Here is a 22343-nt window from a genome sequence, read left to right on the forward strand (position 1 = left end):
TGGAAGTAGTAGAATGAAGAGAATATATATATATATATATATATATATATATACACACACACACACACACACACACACATATATATATATATATATATATTTGCTTTCGTAGATTTTCACGGGTACAGGAATGCAGGTTTTGGTGTCTTCGGGTGTCTTCCCGTGTCTACCCCAACTCTTACACGGGAAGACACCCGAAGACACCAAAACCTGCATATATATATATATATATATATTAAAAGGTGACCTCAAGGCTCTTCTGCCTTAATTTTGTTGTGTTCATTTTATCTTTTTAAAAATCGTTTAATTTTTGTTTGCTAATTTTACAAAGGAAGGAGAATTAAAAAGAACTGAAGACAATAAAATAATAAAGTAAAATAAGTAATCTGTAAGGAATACTATTAATAAAACACACACATATACACGGTCACCAGTACATATGCCTGAAGTTAAACATGCAAGTTAAGCTTTCCAGATGTCTAGATAAGTAACCACACAAAACCTGATAACTATATGAAATATATATTTCAAACGTAGCCAGGGAGGTGAGGTCCTCAGATCATTGCATAATGGATGGTAGTATAAGTCTCTTAGCAACCATAAGGACTTGCAAAACCCACTTTTGTTGTCTGGCTGATAATCCATATACTATAGAAATATACCGTATTTTTCGCACTATAGGACGCACCAGACCACAATACGCACCTAGTTTTTGGAAGAGGAAAACAAGAAAAAAAATATTCTGAATCTCAGAAGCCAGAACAGCAAGAGGGATCGCTGTGCAGTGAAAGCAGCAATCCCTCTTGCTGTTCTGGCTTCTGGGATAACTGCGCAGCCTGCATTCGCTCCATAAGACGCACACACATTTCCCCTTACTTTTTAGGAGGGAAAAAGTGAGTCTTATAGAGCAAAAAATACGGTAATTTAAAAGTACATGAACATCTGCAAATATCAACCACTTCAGCAATACAGTGGTACCTCGGGTTACATACGCTTCCGGTTACACACTCCGCTAACCCAGAAATAGTGCTTCAGGTTAAGAACTTTGCTTCAGGATAAGAACAGAAATCGGGCTCCGGCGGTGCGGCAGCAGCAGGAGGCCCCATTAGCTAAAGTGGTGCTTCAGGTTAAGAACAGTTTCAGGATAAGAACAGACCTCCGGAATGAATTAAGTACTGAACCCGAGGTACCACTGTACAATATTGATTTAAAACAAAACAAAACAAAAAAACGCTTCTTGTCTTTTGCGTACCTGATTTGTAATTGCTCAAGAAATACTGAATTCAAGACTTCACCTTCATTTCTGATGCTGATGGCCGATTTCACAAGTGGAAGTCGTAACCGTTGATAACAAAGATCAAACAAGGCTTTTGGTTTTGCAATAACAATTTGGAGCGGTGGTTAAAGTGATTGGGATTTTCTTTCCTAAACTAATATTTGGGAAGTGGTGTAAGTAACTGAGATGGGGGGTGGTGGTTTAATGTCAGGTCATTCCATATTAGATAGAGAGCTACTTTGTTCCAGTTAAGTTCCTCATAGACTGCTCCCTCCATGTAGTCATCATATGTGAAATAAACAGCAATATGCGGACAATTGATTGCTCTGGTGTCCCATGCATTCAGCTGAATGTCTGAATGCTGCAGCACACAGTGATGGCAAGGGGATGCCTTGGGCAGTGACTCATAGCTTGAGAGGTTACAAGCATGCCCTTATTTTGAACTATGAAATGTTGGAATTGGTACACATGGTTTTAAAAGTGGCTGCTAGCTTGAACATATATTTTGTAGCTGAAAGTGCAGTTTTCCACAGGCCCACTGAGTTCAATTGGACGTCTAGGTATACAGTCATACCTCAGGTTACAGATGCTTCAGGTTGCTTTTTTTGCGTTATGGACCGCCGAAACCCAGAAGTACCGGAACGGGATACTTCCGGGTTTTGTTGGTCATGCATGCGCAGAAATGCCGAATTGCAAGCCGCTTGTGCGCAGTTGCACCGCTGTGGGTTGCGGATGCTGCGGCTTGCGAACGTGCATCCCGCATGGATGACATTTGCAACCTGAGTGTCCACTGTACTTGTACAGTATAGGACTGCAGCATAGCCTGCAAGTGTTGGGATATTTCTTTGCTGTTCATTTTATACTGTTGCAGCCTCTAATGGATAAGAAATACATATCCTGCTGGTGAGCATGTTCTTCTGTTTTTCTTTAGGGGCATTAAAATAGAATTTCCATGTTGGGCAACATATTTTCGTGGAAGAGGAATCCAAAGAAGCAACACTCAGTTCCTGCAGCTATAGGCATTAACAAAGGAAACATAATTTTTATGATGCTCCTCATTTTTTTCAATTTTTTTTAATCACAAATGACATTTAGATGTATTTTTAAATTCGTAAAGTGACTAGAGCATCTCTACTGCAGTTGGGGGGTGGTGGAAGAATTGCATCATGGTTTAAATTCAGCAAGCTTAGGGAAGGTTTTTATCTCACCGTTTTGGTGAGAATGTGGTGTGTTTTAGAGCTAGACAGACCCGTTTCAATAATGCATATTCCAAAAAGCTGTGCACATTATCTCAGTCTCCTGTGACTAAAATCCAGAGGGTGGTCCTTAAAAATTTATCACGATCTGTTTTATGCCAGCCTGCTTGTCTCTGATGCAATTGTCAAAGTCCTCTGGGCGGTGTACTTCCTTTCTCCAGATGATCTGTTGTCTCTCGCCAATTTCAAGCACAATGGCCCATGTGTCCACACACATTAAGGTCTGGCCAGAGAGAATGCATTTCATGGAGCCAGGGGGTGGTCTTCCTCAGGCCTCATTAGACGATCCAGGAGACCACATATTAGCTTCAAATAAGATTTTTCCTTAAATCTCGCCTAAAGCTTTAGGCAAATGTGTCCAACTAGATCAGTCAGAATGGACGCACTGAGTTAAAGTGTTGTGATAGATGCAATGTGCCCGTTGCAGTTTGTATCTCTTATCAAGTGGAAGTGAACTTGGTTTTCGGAAGAGCTTGTTCATGCTTTGCTGCAGTGATAGGAATTATGAGACATTAATGGAGCACATTCGGGGGGGCCATGTGATGTACAGGTGGGGCACAAATTTAACAAGTGAGTATGTGCAATATTGGGAAATATTGAGGACTTCAGTGCTCTTAAAATGTTGGGTTCTAGATTCTGGAGGCATCTAAACATGAAAAGAAAGGGGAAAAATTGCAGAACCAATTGAGAGCCAGTGTGGTGTAGTGGTTAAGAGCAGGGGACATAATCTGGTGAACCGGGTTCGCTTCCCCACTCCTCCATATGCTGCTGCTGGGTGACCTTGGGCTAGTCACACTTCTCTGAAGTCTCTCAGCCCCACTCACCTCACAGAGTGTTTGTTGTGGGGGAGGAAGGAAAAGGAGAATGTTAGCCGCTTTGAGACTCCTTAGGGTAGTGATAAAGTGTGATATCAAATCCAAACTCCTCCTCTTCTCCTGAAATGCAGAAATCCAGACACTTGAGAAAAATTTGCATTGTTATGCGTGAATATAAGGGAACTTGTACACTTTCAGTGCAAACTTCAGTGGTTACTAGCCATGATGGCTATGTTCTACCTCCACTGTCAGAGGCAGTTTATCTCTGGACAGCAGTTGTTGAGAAATGTAGGTGGGCAGAGTGCTGCTATAAACATCGTCCTGCTTGTGGGCTTCCCATAGGCATTTGGTTGGTCACTGTGAGAGAAGGATACAAGACTAAATGGGACATTAGCATAATCTAGCAGAACTCTTCTTATGTCCTTGTACTGCAATCCTAAACACATTTACTAGGAAACAAGCCCCACTGAACTAGGTGGGACTTAATTATGAGTAAGCATGTTTATAATTTTACTGATATTGATGTCTACGAGCTTTGCATGACAAAATACAAAGGAGAAGCTGAAAAAATGTGCAGAAATGTCAGAATTAGAAAGGCTATCAAGCAATATCTAATTCACAACATTATTTTTGTGTGTGTGCTTTCAAACTGTCTTCAGTTATTGGTTTCATTCCCCAGTTGTTCTGGAGATGAGGACACACACAGTTCTTTCCTAATGATATTTCTATTTATTTGAAACATTTAAAGACCAACATTCCCCCAAAACCAAGAACCGGGTTGCTTACAACGATAATAAAATGCTATTGTCATATTGAAACAATTCTTAAAACCAACTAATAAAATAAAATAGAATGCGCAGGAGTGAGAAATAGTTACTTGAAAATAAGACTCATTCATTTAGATGGGACTTTCTTCCAAATAAGCATTATTGGCCATGCAGGATTAATCTAAGTCTGCTTTCCCTGAATGCAACCTGCTGCCTTTTTGTCTACATGTCCATATCAGTAAAGAACAATAGGCACCTGTCTCCTTTTCGGAAGCCTTTTAAATAGTTGGAGATTGATATCAAATTCCTTTTAATCTTTCCTCATATTGCATGCTTTAAAGCTTGGTTGGCCTCCAATTTGCTATACCCTTGTTAAATTAAGGCTACTAAAGAGACCAATTTCTCCAGCAGTGGCCAGCTCCCATGCTATTATTACTTCCTATGGGCCAAAGTAGACATTAAATTGGAGACGCTTGAATGATCTCTTGATTTTTGTTTAATAGAAAGCCGCCACTGGAGGCTGCCTGCTTAACCAGACCTTAACCCTTCCCCATCCTCATTTTGTCCTTTCAAAATCGTCTTTCTCAAGCTGCTTGGGCAGGCAGGCAGGCAGGCAAGAGGGTTAAACTGCCCCTAGCTGATGCTCTTCTCTTCTCGATTGCAATCTCAGAGGCTGCTTCTCAGTATGTGTGTATGATAGTAATAACCAGGCAGTTGCTATTTAATACATTGATCCTTTGATAGTGGAAAAAAGAGGTCTGGTATGCATGAAAAATTATGGACTTATGTGATGATAGGCCACCTGCATGGTTGAATTTCTAGCTTCACAATTTGGCTGTGTTTGGATATAATGCTCAGCCAAACTGTGGTTTACCACAAGGGCACTGGTGGATATGGTAAGTGCTTTGTACTTTCCTGTTCCTTTTAGCTTCACATGGCAATTAAGACTTGGCTTAGCATGTGTCAAAAACCCAGATTTCATGGTTAAGTGTTCTCCTCTTGGCTACAGACCGTGGTTAAATAGGAAAGAGTTCAAGCACCACTACACATTTGGATGACACACTTAGCTGCTACAGCAAGCTTAGCTAAAACGAACTGTTGTGACCGGGGGAAGGGGGTGTAGCTTGTTGACGGACCGAACCCAAAGAGTGCTCATTCATGGTACCTCATCATCCTGGAAAAATGACAAGTGGGGTGTCACGGGGTTCTGTCCTGGGCCTGCTGTTGTTTAATGTCTTTATAAATGACATGGATGACATGGATCAAAGCTGCTGGTGGGTGGGTAGCTAATGCTGCAGAAGACAGAAGTGGACTTCGGGATGAATTGGGCCCAAACTAACAACATGAATATCCACAGGGACAAATATAAGGTTCTGCACTTAGGCAGAAACAACCAGCTGCACAAATATATGATGGGGGACACCTGGCTTGCCAGAAGTACATGTGGAAAAGATCCAAGGCTCTTAGTAGACCACAAGCTTAAAATGAGTCAATAGTGTGATGCAGCAGCAAAAAAAGCTAATGCTGTTCTGTGCTGCATCTACAGAAGTATAGTGTCCAGATCAGGGGAAGTGATAGTACTGCTCTGTCAGACCACACCTGGAGTAGTCTAGATGTGTCCAGTTCCAGGTGCCACAATTTAAGGAGGATATTGACAAGCTGGAATGTGTCCAGAGGGGTGCAGCCAAGATGATCAAGGGTCTGGAAACCAAGCCTTATGAGGGAGTTGGGTATGTTTAGCCTGGAAAAGAGGAGGCTAAAAGGGATCAAGCTTGTTTAGTCCTTCTCTGGAGGGTAGGACTCAAACCAATAGATTCAACTTACAAGACGATAGAATCCAACTAAGCACCAGGAAGAACTTTCTGATGGTAAGAGCTGTTTAACTGTAGAATGAACTCTCTTGGAAGGTGGTGGACGCTCCTTCCTTGGAGGTTTTTAAGCAGAGGTTTTGTTGAGATTCTTGCGTTGTAGATGGTTGGACTAGATGACCCTTGGGATCCCTTCAGACTCTACAGTTTTTTTATTCTTTGAATAGGGAGGCCAAGCAGGTTCGTGCGGTCCTGGTAAGCCATAGTTGGCTTACCATGACATGCAAACTAGGCCTTGGTATGGATCAGATACAGGGTTGTTGTTACTTTAGTATGAAGAAAATTAATGAAGGCCTAGTTCTCAGTGGTAATTCTGGGTTGTACCACTTGAGAATGAGTGGTACAAGTGGTTATACGACTTAATTCACTTGAGAATGAAGTTCACATGAGCTTAATGCATTCTCCTTTCTATAAAACATTCATTCCACACAAAGCAGTAGCATGTCAGGGAGAATACTATGGTGACATGCTAATTTTTGAACTAGAGGGAATATTTTCTATGGTTGATCCTGCAGTCTGAAGCTGTACAGCCCAGTCACATATTTACTGTACCAATGAAAGCTGGACTGGTGTTAGCTTGCCTGATTGCTTCACTTAATAGCTTTGGCTACTGGTGGCTAGAGTGTTCCTTATCCTGTAGATCCCTGAACAGCAACTCGTTCTGCTGGTGGGATATTTTCAATGAAAGATGAGCCAGACCTGCACAGCCACCCACCATGGACAGCTAAAAAGTCCCAAAGCCAGAGCCACCATAACCTCCATAGGTTCATTTTCCTTCAGTCTTAGGAGTTACCAGCTGATGTTAAAAAAGGACAAGTTAACAGTGGAGCAAGTTGTCTATAATCTTATTCAGCAGCTCAATATGTGGTATGAAAGATTAATTTTTGGTCTTAATGTGGAGCAAGAAATGACAGTAATACCTGTTTTAGAAGCAATTTTTTTAAAAACCTGGGTGACAATATATTTACAGAAAAGTTTCAATTAGTAAGTATTTATGACAAGATATTTAATTAAAGTTTCAGAGGCTGAGCTGACTTTGCCACCCACAGTTACCACTTCCCAAATTTTACTCACTTGGAGCATTTGGATTTAATTCTAGCTCTTCGGTAATTGAAGTTGTCAGACTTGGCAATAATGGTGTGATTTCTGACAATATGATACTAGCTGGTGAAAATTTCAATATTGCTTCTGCAAAGGGTTGCTAAATTAGCATTGCAACTTTTTGTAAAGCAGCCCATCTCTGTTGAGAGCTGTAACACACAACCTTTTTCTTTCTTTCTTACAGTGCTGGACAACTTCAAATTTTGCTTCTCTCCACCCCCCACCCCCCACTTTAGCTCAGCTGGTAGAGCATGAGGCTCTTCATCTCAGGGTCAAGGGTTTGAGCCCCACATTAGGCAAAAAGATTCAACACATTCAGTTGAGATTCCTGCGTTGCAGGGGGGTGGACTAGAAGACCCTCGAAATCCCTTCCAACTCTACAATTCTATGCTTTATCTATGATTCTATGAAACATTAAAACATTATTTTAGTACAGTGGTGCCTCGCAAGACGAAAAGAATCCGTTCCGCGAGTCTCTTCGTCTTGCGGTTTTTTCATCTTGCGAAGCAAGCCCATTAGCGGATTAGCGGATTAGCGCTATTAGCAGCTTAGCGGGCTTAGCGGGTCAGCTGATAAGCGGTTTAGCGGATCAGCTGATTAGCGGTTTAGCGGATCAGCTGATAAGCGGCTTAGCGGATCAGCTGTTAAGCGGCTTAGCGGCTTAGGATCAGCTGATAAGCGGCTTAGCGGCTTAGGATCAGCTGATAAGCGGCTTAGCGGCTTGGGAAAAAGGGGGGGGAAACCCTGCAGGAACTCGCAAGACATTTTCGTCTTGCGAAGGAAGCCCATAGGAAATTTGTTTTGCGAAGCGCCTCCAAAACGGAAAACCCTTTCGTCTAGCGGGTTTTCCGTCTTGCGAGGCATTCATCTTGCGGGGCACCACTGTAAGTGATTGTGCCTTGCAATGTTATGGAGCAGTTTTCCTTTATTTGATGTGTGTGTTTCCCCCAGTCATTTCTGCAGATCCCTTGTAATGTGTGAAATGCTTTAGTGTCATCATAAGTCCAGTCTGATGAAGCAGGCCATTAATGTTCTCATGTTACATTTTTGGAGAGGGAGAGACTGAGAGAACTTGATTTGCCCAAGGCTGTCCTAGGAGACTCTTGCTGAACTCAAATTGAACTTTAGTCTCCCAGGCCCAAATCCAGGCAGTACTGTCTATTGGACCATACTTGATGAGAAAACTGACAAGCTCCTTGTATGTTAATCCAGGAGAATAAAGAGCTCCTGTGTTGAATTATCATACTGATTGGTTGGTGCTGTTGCAAAGCATGTCTTTGATACTGACAGCATGTGGCATCATTGTGTGGAAACATAGCAGCTGAATCATATAACCATAGAACTGTAGAGTTGGAAGGGACTGCAAGGTTCGTCTAATCCAACCCCATGCTATGAAGGAATCTCAACCGAATGTGCTGAACGTTTTCTGTGGCCGCTCCCTACCATAGAAATAGGTGTTGGCTTATTGTAGAGTTGGGATTCTCTTGGGATTCTCAACTTTCTTTTTACAGCAAAACCAAACCAAGTTTCTTGCCCGCAGGAGTGGTGCTCAGCAGAATTTTGCTATGGATACTGGCTGGAGGCTTCAGTGCCTTAACTCTTGCCTTTTTCTGGGACTTGCAATTGCAGAATAAGCTAGACAGATCTGTGTAATGTGCGTCATGTAGAATTCCAGTTGCAGGATACAGCGCAGCATGTTTTTCAAGTAACCACCAAACATACATAAACACGGATGTATTGTTGGTGCAGAAAACTAGAAAATTAACCTCTTTGTGGGCAGGAACGTATGGTGCTTTCTCTTTTCAGAAGAACTGAAAGGAAGCAAATATCCAGTGTTGATTCACCCATAAGGAGCCAAGATACACTGGTCTCCTCTGTATATGTCAAACAAAAAAATTCCAGCAGTTCCGAATTCTTAGAAAGACTTTATCTCTGGGTCAACTAAAAATGTCTGATCTTACGCCATGCCCTTTCAACACGAGTTTGCAAACATAAACAGGGCTTAGTTATTTGCAATGGAGACCACCTTCTGAATAGGATGCTCACATTTTCAAAGCAGCAGCATTACTAAGTAACATCAGAACCAAATTGGTGACAGCCTGGAAGCTTTTCCTACTCCAGAGGCAGCTGTTTTGCTTAGATTGCAACGACCGATTAACACCCAACCAATGTCCTACAAAAGGAAGGAATCCGATTTCTTCCGCCTCTCCAAAGTTTGTGTTGGGAGGCAGTACGAAGTGAATTTTTGTTGGATGGCTTGGCGCTGTTGTAAAATATTTAAAGCTGGCCTATTTAAGATTGCACGGAAGGGGTACCCTGGATTTTTACCTTCCACTGATCTGTCACTTCACATCAGCTCTCAAGCTGTGGAAGTAGATTAGATCATATGTTTCTGTATTAAAGACTGTTGATATATAGGGCCTTGTCATTACAGTGGTTTTATTAAAGGAGGTTAGTGTCCCCAAGGGGGGAGTTAACATGTAGTGTTATTTCTGCACAGATGCCTCTGCCATTTAAAGGGGTTGTTTAAAATTGCGTTTTAATAGCAGAACGACAAAACAGTGATTCGACCTGGGTTTTGAGGGAAGGGAGAGAGGGTTCGCTTCACAAGATGGAGAGGAAAAAGCTGGTATCTGTGTCTTCCAAACTGTGTTCAGAGTTACATTTGGTTCACAAATGGCCATGCCTTTTTTATAAAAAAAATGGGTGGTGAAGAGCGTCAACATTAGAGGAAAGAAGTAGGATGTGCAACAAAATGTTGCAGTGTATCCCCACACCCTAAAAGGAGTGCACCTGCTTGGGGCTCCAGAGAGCTTTGTCACGCTCTTCTGGCCTCATTTTTGGGGGGGGGAGGGGTGCGGTGTCATCTTCTATAATGACTTCCCATGTTGTGAGATATAGCATTAGAGGGCTGGATGCCCAAATCTGAGCCTTTTATAGTTATCAGGGAGGATGGAGATGGAGTTATGGAGAGTGGGCAAAAGAAAACACCCCTTTTTCATTCCGTCTTCATCAAAACAGCCTGATCTAGTGCAGGAGTGAACATAAGAAGACCCTGCTGGATTAGGCCCATGGTCCATCTCGTCCAGCATCCTGTTATCAAAGTGGCCAATAAAGTGCTTGTGGGAAAACTCTCGGGCAGGATCCGAGCGGAAGAGCACTTTTCCCCTTGCCTGGTGGTTTCAAGGCAGCTGGTGTTGAGCAGCATTACTGCTTTCGTCCATGCAGGCAGAGCATCATGGCTAGTGGCCATTGATAATTCAGTCATCTTTTAAAGCCTTCCAGTTTGGCAGCCATCACTGCCTCCTGTGCGAGTGTTGTCCATAGTTACCGTATTTTTTGCTCTATAGGATGCACCCGACCATAGGACGCACCTTGTTTTAGAGGGGGAGAGCTGCACAGCGGCCCTTCAGCAAAGCAGGAGGAGAAACGGAGCCCCTTCCATTTCTCCTTCCGCTTCGCTGAAGGGTGCTGCGCAGCAATCCCTCTCCCACATTGCCTTCGCCTTCAGGGAAGGCAACCCGAAGCCTCCGGAGCGCAGCTGGAATTCCTGCTGCACTCTGGAGGCTTCAGGCGGCTACCTTGGAAGCCTGGAGAGCGAGAGGGGTTGGTGTGCACCGGCCTCTCTCGCTCTCCAAGCTTCAGTGAAGGCAAGCCCGGCTTTCCCCCACCAGCCCCAAAGAGCAGGTCGGGGAGCAGCAGAAAGGCTGCGCGCAGCCTTCCTGCTGCTCCCAGAGCTTGTCGGGGCTGGCGGGGGAAGCCCAGGTCCCCCCCCAGCCCCAGGGACCACACATTTGCTCCATAAGACGCACAGACATTTCCCCTTAGATTTTAAGAGGGAAAAAGTGTGTCTTGTGGAGCGAAAAATACGGTAACTATGTGCTACATGAAGAAATACTTTTTTTATCTGTCCTGAATCTTCCAACATTCATTCCCATTGGATGCCTATGAATTCTAGCATTATGAGAGATGGAGAAAAACTTTTCTCTATCACATTTTTCCATGCCATGTGCATCTTCCAACCCACTTATTTATTTGTTCATCACATGTATAATATCTCTCTTCTTTCTGCCATAGGGTGGTTAGCCAAATATCCCTACGTAGTGGGAAAAGCTAGCTCTCTCGATCCACTTTGTATTATCCTTTTAGTTTCATCTACTTTTTTGGGGGGTTGGCCTCCAGAGTGTAGACTTTAAAGCATCTTTTGGCTGTCATCTCTCTCTTAGGGACTAGGTTGTGATGCCATTTTATCACAGTCTGGCCTAGAGCCACTTAGGTAATTGAGCACACCTGACCTTTGCTAACTTTGAATGGCTGATGGAGAGATAAAAGGAAATCCCAGTGCCGTCAGCCAGCTAAATATTCTCTAACGTGAGCCTCTTGTCTTGAAAATACATTGGTGCAGGCTTTAGTCAAGTTAAAACTCAGCATGCTATAGCCTGCGGCTGCTCTCACTGGACACCTTTGTACCGGTTCAGGGGCTTAAGGGCACACAGGTGTGGGACTGGCATCCCCCCAAACATGAAGGCATCTCTTCAATGGCAGGAGAAGGTTGATGGCAACTTGACCTTGTGGCTACTAGAGAGACCTCTGCATCAAGAGAGGCCTGTTCTGCTTCAGTCTTGCATAACAAATCTTATAATTGCTGCAAATATGATACAGAGCCATTTTTGTCTGTTCCAAAATGGCTTAGGAGAGCCCCACTCAAATGCAGACATGTCCACCTCTTTAGAAGCTTCCCATATCCTGTAAAAGCTTAAGTCTCTCTCTCCCTCCCTCCCCCAGTCTGCCCATTCTTTAAGAAATTTTGCACGCTATTCTAACGATAGAAATCATTATGGGGTGCACAGATTTGTGAAAAGCCTTTGAAGGACAAATTGAAATCTGAACTACAACTGCTTGTGGGATAAATTCCCGAGGGGGCGGCATTCCCAAGTGGAAAGAGTGACAATGGCAACCGGTCAGAATTCTTATAGGGTGTTCCTGTTAATGTCTGATCACTTCCTACTAAGAGTACACATTCCTTTCATAATGAAGTATTGAAACATATGGAACCCATCTGCTCTGTTCATGACTATCATAAACTGCGCTATTCACCCTTCACCAGCAGGTCCCAGGGCAGGATGCAACAATTTAAAATTTAAAATGGTTAAAACAGGTTACAATCACAGAAATAGGGTGGGGCCTGAAAAAAAAGACACCTCAGGTGTCAAAGGCAAGGGTAAAGAGATGCATCTTCATCATTCAGTATACCTGAAGGAGCGTCTCCACCCCCATCGTTCTGCCCGGACGCTGAGGTCCAGCACCGAGGGCCTTCTGGCAATTCTCTCATTGCGAGAAATGAGGCTACAGGGAACCAGGCAGAGGGCCTTCTCAGTAGTGGCGCCCGCCCTGTGGAACGCCCTCCCATCAGATGTCAAAGATATAAACAACTACCTGACATTCAGAAGACATCTTAAGGCAGCCCTGTTTAGGGAAGTTTTTAATGTATGACATTTTAGTGTATTTTTGGTCTTTGTGGAAGCCGCCCAGAGTGGCTGGGGAAACCCAGCCAGATGGGCGGGGTACAAATAATAAATTATTATTATTATTATTATTATTATTATTCACAGAAGGCTTCATGGTGAAGAAGCCAGATGAAGCTCTGTGGAGAAGGAATTCCACAACATGGGGGCTGCTACAAAGAATGCTCTCTCTTGTGAACATGTGAGCAGAGCTTTTTTTCCAGCTGGAATTCCCCGGAACTGAGTTCCGGCACCTCTCTGTACACCAAAGGCTGTGTTAGAGTTAGGTGGGAAGTCAGCCATCTTTCAGATATTTGGGGGCTAAGTTGTTTTAAACACTAACTTGAGAAACTTGATTTGGGCCCGGAAAAGCATTTTTAATCCAGTCCACACTGTCTCCCCACCTTCCCCATTTCCTTGTACTTAACTTATTTTTAGTTCAGAGAGAGAGAGAGAGAGAGAGAGAGAGAGAGAGAGAGAGAGAGAGAGATACCAGCTCCATCTGGTACGTAGGCTGAGACCCTATCTGCCCGCGGACTGCCTCGCCAGAGTGGTGCATGCTCTGGTTATCTCCCGCTTGGACTACTGCAATGCGCTCTACGTGGGGCTACCTTTGAAGGTGACCCGGAAACTACAACTAATCCAGAATGCAGCAGCCAGACTGGTGACTGGGAACGGCCGCCGAGACCATATAACACCGGTCTTGAAAGACCTACATTGGCTCCCAGTACGTTTCCGAGCACAATTCAAAGTGTTGGTGCTGACCTTTAAAGCCCTAAACAGCCTCGGTCCAGTATACCTGAAGGAGCGTCTCCACCTCCATCGTTCTACCCGGACACTGAGGTCCAGCACCGAGGGCCTTCTGGCGGTTCCCTCACTGCGAGAAGCCAAGTTACAGGGAACCAGGCAGAGGGCCTTCTCAGTAGTGGCGCCCTCCCTGTGGAACGCCCTCCCACCAGATGTCAAAGAGAACAACAACTACCAGACTTTTAGAAGACATCTGAAGGCAGCCCTGTTTAGGGAAGCTTTTAATGTTTGATGTATCATAGTATTTTAATATTCTTTTGGAAGCCGCCCAGAGTGGCTGGGGAAACCCAGCCAGATGGGCGGGGTATAAATAATAAATTATTATTATTATTATTATTATTATTATTATTATTATTATTATTATTATTTTATTATTATTATTATTATTATTATTTTATTATTATTATTATTATTATTATTATTATTATTATTATTATTATTATTATTATAGTATTTGGAGTGATCTGTGGATCAGCCTGTGAGTATTTTTAAAGCAGCCTACAAAACGAGGACTCCCCCCCCCCATCTAAGGTTTAGCAGGTCTTAATCTGTTGGATAGATAGACAATACATAGAATCCCTGGCAATTTCATGCCTGTTGGATGGAAAACACAGAAGTGACAAGCAACAGAAGAGTCGCCATGGCTCCCATTGGAAGCAAAATGGATGCGAATAACTGAAACTAGTTCAATAACAATGAAAATGGCTGAGATGATGAATAATTAGATAAAGTGAATGAGATGGCTGGGTTAAGTAGGGAGAGGACTTGAGCACTTATCCTCCAAGAGGAGGCAGTATCTCACTTAGGGTATGGATAAACACTCTATTGCACTGATTCCTATATTCTTCCCTCCATGGGGATGGGGCGCATGGAAGCATAAGACTCGCCCTCCCTCTCCTTTCGGGTTGCATGAGCAAGACCTGTATGTTCATTGTGATCGCCTTTGCTTGTGGACCCACCTTATGCATTTTCTCTTATGTGCTAAAAATCAATAAAGTTGTGTGATTTAAAAACCTAGGAAGCTGCCATATATCAGGTCAGGCTGCTGGTCCCTCTAACCCAGTTTGTGTATTCTGACTGGCTGTGCTCTCCAGAGTCTTGGGCACAGATTTTCCCCATCACCAGCTACTTGAACCTTCCCCAAGTAAAAGTAGATTGAAAGTGTTGCCTTCAGCATGCAAAGCATTACAACTGAGTTTTGGCCCTTTCCCTGATTTCATTAGAAGAGGATTAGAACAGTACATCTCTTGAGTCTTTCCTTAATCCACTCACAGAGCAATGATTATCAGAACAAAGTGATAGTTTTGAAGTTCCTTTGCCCCAAATTGTTTTCTTTGCTGGTTCACTGTGATACAGAATTTGTTTTCATCGTTGTTGTTTTTAAAAACACCACCGAAAATTGTTCGGCTTAAAAACAAACACACACACACACACACACACACACACACACACACAAAATGTAGCTAACATTCTGCCGCAGGGGTAGCATGAGAACCATACTGAGCAGTAGCAGATTCCCTGAGCAGACCTAGGATTCTATATATATAGTATGAGGCAATTAAGTCCTAAAACTGAAAGGTTAAAAAGATCTTTTTTTAAAAGTTGAGGGATTTAATTCCAAAGCTACTTACACTACTGTGAAGATGTAACCAGCAGGAGATATTTGGCACAGCCTTCTCTGCCCTCGCTGGTTAAAACAACTATGCTCGTTTTATCATAAAGTGGCTTCTTTTGTCTTATGTGCAATGAAACTTTCTGACAAAGTAGAGCAATGAGCTTTCAGCTCTCGATCTCTTTTTGATGACATGGTGGTGCTTTTTCTTTCCTCAGGTTCAATGCAAGTGATGAATAAGACAAGGAGGATCATGGAACAGGGAGGTGCTCACTTCATCAATGCCTTCGTGACAACACCTATGTGCTGCCCATCCCGCTCCTCAATTCTCACAGGAAAGTACGTCCACAATCACAACACCTACACCAACAATGAAAACTGCTCCTCTCCATCTTGGCAGGCCCAGCATGAAATTCGCACGTTTGCAGTGTACCTCAATAACACAGGCTATAGAACAGGTAAGACCGAAATAGGTGAGCTGCTTTGCTGGTAGGTTTTTCAGCCCTATGGCTCACGCCTGAGGCTATCAACTGGAAGGAATACAATGCATAACTTCTCCTAGTCTCTTGTCATCTGCCCGACAAACCCAGATTTCATTTATGCAGAGATAGATCTCCATTAAACTCATTGGATATTGCTAGCGTTGGGATGAAGAATATGACAGAAGATATTTTATGTGTCTTACTATGAAATAGGTACTGGGCACATGATCAAGGGAGCTGAGTGACAGGTGTGACCCATGGCAACAGCCCACCAGCCAGATGGATGGCAGAGAAATTTTGTCTGGTTAGCATTTTAATGCCAACCTACCTAACAGACACTTCCTGAAACTATGTGTGAACCAAAACATAGCTTTCCTTTGAAATTCGCACTTCTCTGAATTTTCTTGTGCATTCCCCAGGTGTGTACAAAATGCATATATTGGGGAACAGGTTCAAAAATTAGTGAAAGTAACATACGAAAGGGGAAATTGCTTGTAAGAAATGTGTCTATTTGGAGAAATGAGTACTTACGTAAATGCTGTCGAAATTTGCAAACGGATGTGGAAATGTGATTAGCTGAAAAAAAGATTGGGGGTGGGAGGGATGAAAGGAACTGAAAGAAACCAAAATGGACAGATTCACCCATCATTACTACCAGGAAGTGCTTCTGCTCAAGTCTTGTTTGAAAGAAGTGAGAATTGCACAAGATCAAACGAATGTTGTTACGCAACTCCTGTTCCTTTCAATGCCACTTGGGCAGAATGCTTGTAGATGGGCATTTTAGTTTGCGTGTGTGGAAAGTGACAACATTTGGACCTCTGTCTTGGGATTCAAACTATCTTGGGCCAGTCTTGATTACTTTAAAACAGAGGTGCTAACTCAGATGGGCTAGAGGCTCATATTGTTTACCCAGCACCTATCTCTCATCCATTCTTTATTCACTCATTTTGATGGTGGAGGAACACATGAGTTAGATATATATATATATATATATATATATATATATATATATATATATATATATCCCAATTCCATACTGCCTTTCTTCCTCATCTTGCCTGCTCAAACAGCACATCTCTAATCACCAGCTTCCCCTCCCCTGGGCCTGAACACTACCCTTGCAAATCCAAAATCCCTACCATCTAAGCCCCTTTCCTCCATACCGTTGCTTTCTCTCCAAAATTGTATTGAATTTGGTCTACCAAAATAGCTGCCAACATCCATCATGTCCCTCTGGAGCTCTCTTATTTCCTTTATGGCAGAGGACGCTGCAACTGCCACCTGCATTTTGAACTATTCCATTGAAGTAGCTTGCCACCAACAGTACCCTGAATCCAGGGTTGGTCTACATGCAAGAAGAAAACACTATAAATAAGTCATAAATTAAATCAGTATAGCAAAAGAAAAGAAAAATACTATGGAAAATCGCATAGAATTTTTTTTTGCTCTCCAGTGCCATCTGGTGTTGCATGTTTATAGCAAATTCAGAACACTGGTTTTTTAACTAATGTAGCTGAGCCTCCAGTCTAGTGGTCTCGGAGCCATTGTTGCACTTCTGCAGCATTGAGAATTACAACATTCGAGGCTTGAGCTAATGCCCACCACTACTTTGGAGCAAACTCTGGATCCACATTTCTGTCTTGCAGGCTGGCAGGAGACCTTGTGATTAACGTAGTGTAATCATTGCCATCTTACGGCAAGTCAAGCGGGTGTGTTTTCATACCATTCTTGTGTCTGAATGCTATTTTGGGAGGTGAAGAGCAATAATTAATACTTATGCTCTGTGGAACAATAGAGTTGCCTGTCTAGACTGAAGCCTTGAGGTGTTACTGCAATTTAAAAGTTGACTAGTAAACATAGTAACATTACTTTCTAGCTTCTTGTGTTGCTTCTACTCAGCAGCCAGACTAGGAACGTGTCTTTGAACAAATTAGATAATTTCCTTGCTTTGTTCTGCTCAAATAAAGACCCTGAATTAGTCTGCGATGGAATAAATTGAGGGAAGTGTAGACACCCTATTACTCTGTAGCTGTTTCCTTTTGTTTTATTAATAAGGGCATTAATGTTTTGGGGCCTACAAAATGTGCCACAGACAAAAGTTAACACCTGCTTTTGTCCTTTCTGTGCGTACTGGATTTGTTTTTGTTTGATCATGCCAATCCCAGCTGTCTGAGCATTCTGGAGCCAAATTGTGAAAAAACTGTGCCATGCTCACTCGCAGCTCTGAATTCCTAGCATTGATTCTAGGTGAATAAGTTCAGGTACAAGTTACGTTGAATATGCAGTGAAAACTCACCGGATATTGAGCTGCACCTAGTGAGTGCACCTTGCAAACCATCGTTTTCATTTGAATATGCTTTTATCCCTTTGATTATGTCAGAGCTGCGCAAAGTGGCTTTTTGCAAACCTTCCTGTGCTGCTTTGGAGGTTGAGAGAGACGAACAGCACTGACCGGGTGGGGGGGGGAGTGGTTTCCATTGAATGAAAACTGCTTCCTGCTGCTTGAGCAAGGTGTGTTCCTAGCATCCATCAGCTGATAGGGTGTTTGAAACACACCTTGCTACTCACCTTGCTCCGGCAAAGAAACAATTGGGAGACCACCCTCAGCTCCTGGTTGTACCTTTGAAACCCCACCTTTACCCACCCCAGACCTGGTGCCATGTATTATTATTATTATTATTATTTATTTTAAGTTGTTTTAAGCTGTTTTTAATATTGTGTAATATTTTAATATTAATGTTGTGTTTCACTTGTTGTAACTCGCCCTGGGTAAAGAGTGAGTTGATAATGATGATGATGTTGCACACTATATCAGACTTGGCATGGTGGGCCAAGTTTAGGTCTGCAAACTGGTGGTTCCACACCTAGATTTTGGAACATATAAACAAAATCTATTACAGTGGTACCTCAGGTTACATACGCTTCAGGTTACAGATTCCACTAACCCAGAAATAGTACCTCGGGTTAAGAACTTTGCTTCAGGATGAGAACAGAAATCGTGCTCCGGCGGCATGGCGGCAGCAGGAGGCCCCATTAGCTAAAGTGGTGCTTCAGGTTAAGAACTGTTTCAAGTTAAGTACGGACCTCCGGAACTTAAGTACTTAACCTGAGGTACCACTGTACAAACCTCAGGCTAATTCCAAACTAATAAAAAGCAAAATTCAGAAGTACCAAACACCTGATTAAAAGCACAATATCTATCATAATCCATAACATAATACACAAACTGAGCATCCAATAGTACAATAATGCAGAAAAACCTTATATCTTATCAGTTAAAGCAGAACAATAACATGCTTGTACCATGTCAAAATGCTCCAAAAAGAGGATATTTTGTTATTGTTGTTTAAAAGGTTATGAGCTATCTGTTTCATTTCTTCTTTCTCCTTCGATCACTGTAGAGTAAATAAAGTTCACTGTAAGCTTTTCTGATTTCTTTTTCTCTGTGGTCCCTGTAGAGCACAGAGTGCATTTAGGATTTCATCAGGGAATTCTCACGCAGGCAGAATCATTCTCAGCAATGGGCAATCATTCTGTCACCACCAGCTTAAAGAACATCTGCACAGCCACCAAAAATCAATGGATGATGTCATTGGACTGCTGTGCTGCACTTAGCCAGAGGATCAGAAAGCACTCTCTGGATGCATGTTTTGCATTCTTTCAGAGCGGGCCTTCATCACTTCTTTTACTCATCTCCAGCGTTAGAAACTCCCATTGTTCTAGGCACGTTTTGCGACAAGGAATATCATTAGCATGAGCAGTTTCTGAGCTCTGGGTGCAGTACATTTCAGATTAAAACTGCAGAGTGGAAGGAAAGGAGGACCTTTTTCTACCTCCCCACTTCCAGCCGCTCTCCGAAGACTGGAGAAGAGACCCTCTTAAGAATATGGGGGGTGGGCAGGCAGGGGAAGCATGGATTTGTTTTTTGCAGTCTCCAGATGAGGATTAGGCCATGTGAAAAATGAACATAAGATTCTAGCTGCAGTTTATTCATTTTCAGCTTTAAATTCTTCTTATAAAAAAATTGCACCTAGACATTCTGTTGTTGCGCCCATAACTTAGGGCAGGCTTCCTCAACCTTGGCCCTCCAGATAATTCCCATAATCCCTGACCACTGGTCCTGCTAGCTAGGGATCATGGGAGTTGTAAGCCAAAAACATATGGAGGGCTGAGGTTGAGGAAGCCTGACCTAGGTTTAAGGTGCCATTTAGCTCCTAGCTTTCATATCTCAGTTTCTAACACTGCTCATCTCACTTGGGTTTCCACTGCAGCAAGTTTTGTAGTCACTTGGAAATGGGGAGAGTTGTGGGGAATGACATCGTGACTGTTTCTTGCCCCCTGACTCCGACTCCATTGCCGTCACTTCCTGCTCCACCACTACCACCAACTGGTTGAGTCCTTCTCCCTCCTCGGAGGCTCTGCAGGAAGGGCAGTGGAAAGAGCTGCCAGACTAGCTGCCCCCTCTCTCACACTCAGGGATTGAAAGGTGGGGAGCTCTGTCTTCCATCCCTGAGTGCTAGCCTTCATCCATCCCCTTTGCTTCATCTCCTTCATCAGCCTTCACTCAGGAATGCTAAACCATGCCAGATCCATGCCAGATCCTTGCCAGATCCTGACTAAACCATGCCAAATCCTGACAAAGCTGAGGGGCACATGACACCTTTTGCATCTGGCTCTTTCATCCCACAGCCACCATTTTGCATTTGGTTCCAGTTGGTGGGTCTTGAGTTTCTAGTAAACAAACTGTTCTGTAGCTCTCCTCCTTGGTACAGCCCTGGTCAAAGATCCTGGAATCTGATATTCTGTTCCCTGCCCCACACTGCCTTGTCATAGTCCTTCTGTGCTGAATTGCTTTTCAAAAATTCAGTTCAACTCTCAACTTAGATTCATAATGCTTAAAAAGTCTTTGAATGAACTCCTGCACGGACTATTGTCTTTAGCCACTTCTCCTAGCTTTGAACATTGTATTTATTTTTACTTTTCTGTGGTCAGCATCACAGCTAACAAGGAAGCTCTTCTTCCATCATAAGTTGTCTTGCAGGTTTTCCAATTCTGCTTTCCATTTGCTATCCCTGGCTCCACCCGAGTGGATGACTGCAGATGAATTTTGTCCACAGTGATCATCTTTTAACCTGTTCCTTTATTTGCACTGTGGCATTTATTTTCCCGGTAGCAATAGCAGCAGAGGTTTCGAAAGAGGAATAAAATCCAGGCAGATGCAGATGTAGCCAGGTTTAATATTGCTACTGCTACCAGCAGTGGAGAAACGCTACTTTCTGTGGTTGGGTGAATCAGCATAAATTGGGTTTTGCCCACACTTTGGAGAATGGGAGTAAGCAAGCATAGCATGTGGACAGCATTTCATTTTCTAGACCTGTGGGTGGATGGGTGTTTGAGAGAGCAAAGCTGTGTGTGTGATTACATTTATATCCCACCTTTCCTCCACGGAGCTCAAAATGGTGCGTGTGGTTCCCTACCTCCCCACAACAACCCTGTGAGGTAGTTTAGGCTGAGAGACAGTGACTGTCCCAAGGTCACCCAGTGAGGTTCATGGCTGAGTAAGATGACCCTGGTCCAACACTCTAACCACTACACCGAATTGGTATACAAATATGTACCCACTTGTTATATTCATAAAAATGAAAAAATGAAAAATTTGCAACTGGCAATGTGCTGGACATGATTGGGAAAAACAGGTTTTGTTGAAGACTATAGAATACTTTGCTAGGATCCTTTCTGCATTAATGTTGACTGCTGTCTTTTAAAAAAAATGCCTGTGTGATAAGAGGCAGCCAAATATTATGGCTGTGAGGTCATATCTGCATACAGTGGTACCTTAGCTTAAGTACTTAATTTGTTCTGGAGGTCCGTTCTTAACCTGAAACTGCTCTTAACCTGAAGCACAGGTTTAGCTAATGGGGCCTCCTGCTGCTGCCGCCACAGCACGATTTCTGTTCTCATCCTGAAGCAAAGTTCTTAACCTGAGGCATTATTTCTGGGTTAGCGGAGTCTGTAACTTGAAGCGTATGTAACCTGAAACGTATGTAACCTGAGGTACCGCTGCATTTGATATATACAGACAGTGAGGAGTTGTTCTTGTGTGCCAAAGGACCCTACCCATATAGAGAGGTCCCTGTATTTTCTTGTGTGCTGCTGGAAGTTGAGCAGGAAAGCAACTTAAGTAAACATGTCAAGTTAAAAGTTGAAGGTTTAGTCTATGGAAGAGCTGCCACTTGCAGGCTGAGTCATCGGTGCATTAAAGCGTGGCCACTCTTGAACAGGGCGTGGCAAAAGAAGATTGAAGGAGGAAACAAAGGACTCATTGCAGTGAGGATTTATTGGTGTCAAAAAACTGTTTCTGCTGAAGTCTCCTTATGTAAACATTTACAAAAGGAATGATCTGCTTGGGTTTTTCTTTCTTTCTTGTTGGCTGTATCTCCTTCCAGGAGATAGCATTTAAAAGAAAGAATGTGACTTGGGAAGAGAGGTCTGTTCCTTGTTCCTGGAGTCAAGAGTAACATGGTGTTCAAGTGGGAGCAAGGGCATAGCTGATTAGACAGGTTAACTCAGCTTCTTCTTCAGAATTTCCGACTGGCTTATTTTATTTTATTACTTTATTTTATTCATCAAATTTGCACACCTCTTGATTGTAAAGAACCACAAAGTGGTTTAGGTGCATTATATGGCCATTCCCACAACAAAAAGCCTTAACAGCCACAAAAAGATTCAGTAATAAAAATTACATAGGCATGTTAACACACTTAGAATTCAACAATATAAATCATCTGTGTTCTCCAAATGCATGGGGAAACAAAAACAGCTTCCGCATCATGAAAAACTTGAGAAAGTTGAAAG

The 22343-nt window shown here is 42.9% G+C and overlaps 1 protein-coding gene across 4 annotated transcripts in view; it reads left to right on the forward strand.

The window, feature by feature from the left end:
- The window catches only part of SULF2 (sulfatase 2), a gene marked incomplete at its 3' end in the record, with an annotated part of 286332 nt that overhangs the window by 199091 nt on the left and 64898 nt on the right, over positions 1-22343 (forward strand). For all 4 annotated transcript variants that reach the window (XM_081196120.1, XM_081196122.1, XM_081196119.1 and 1 more), the window contains one exon: positions 15225-15464. In XM_081196120.1, the coding sequence (XP_081052246.1) occupies positions 15225-15464 (240 nt within the window). The remainder of the gene's footprint in view (positions 1-15224; positions 15465-22343) is intronic.

The sequence above is a fragment of the Podarcis bocagei genome (genome assembly GCF_964188305.1).
Source record: "Podarcis bocagei genome assembly, chromosome: 5".
Lineage (NCBI taxonomy): Eukaryota > Metazoa > Chordata > Lepidosauria > Squamata > Lacertidae > Podarcis > Podarcis bocagei.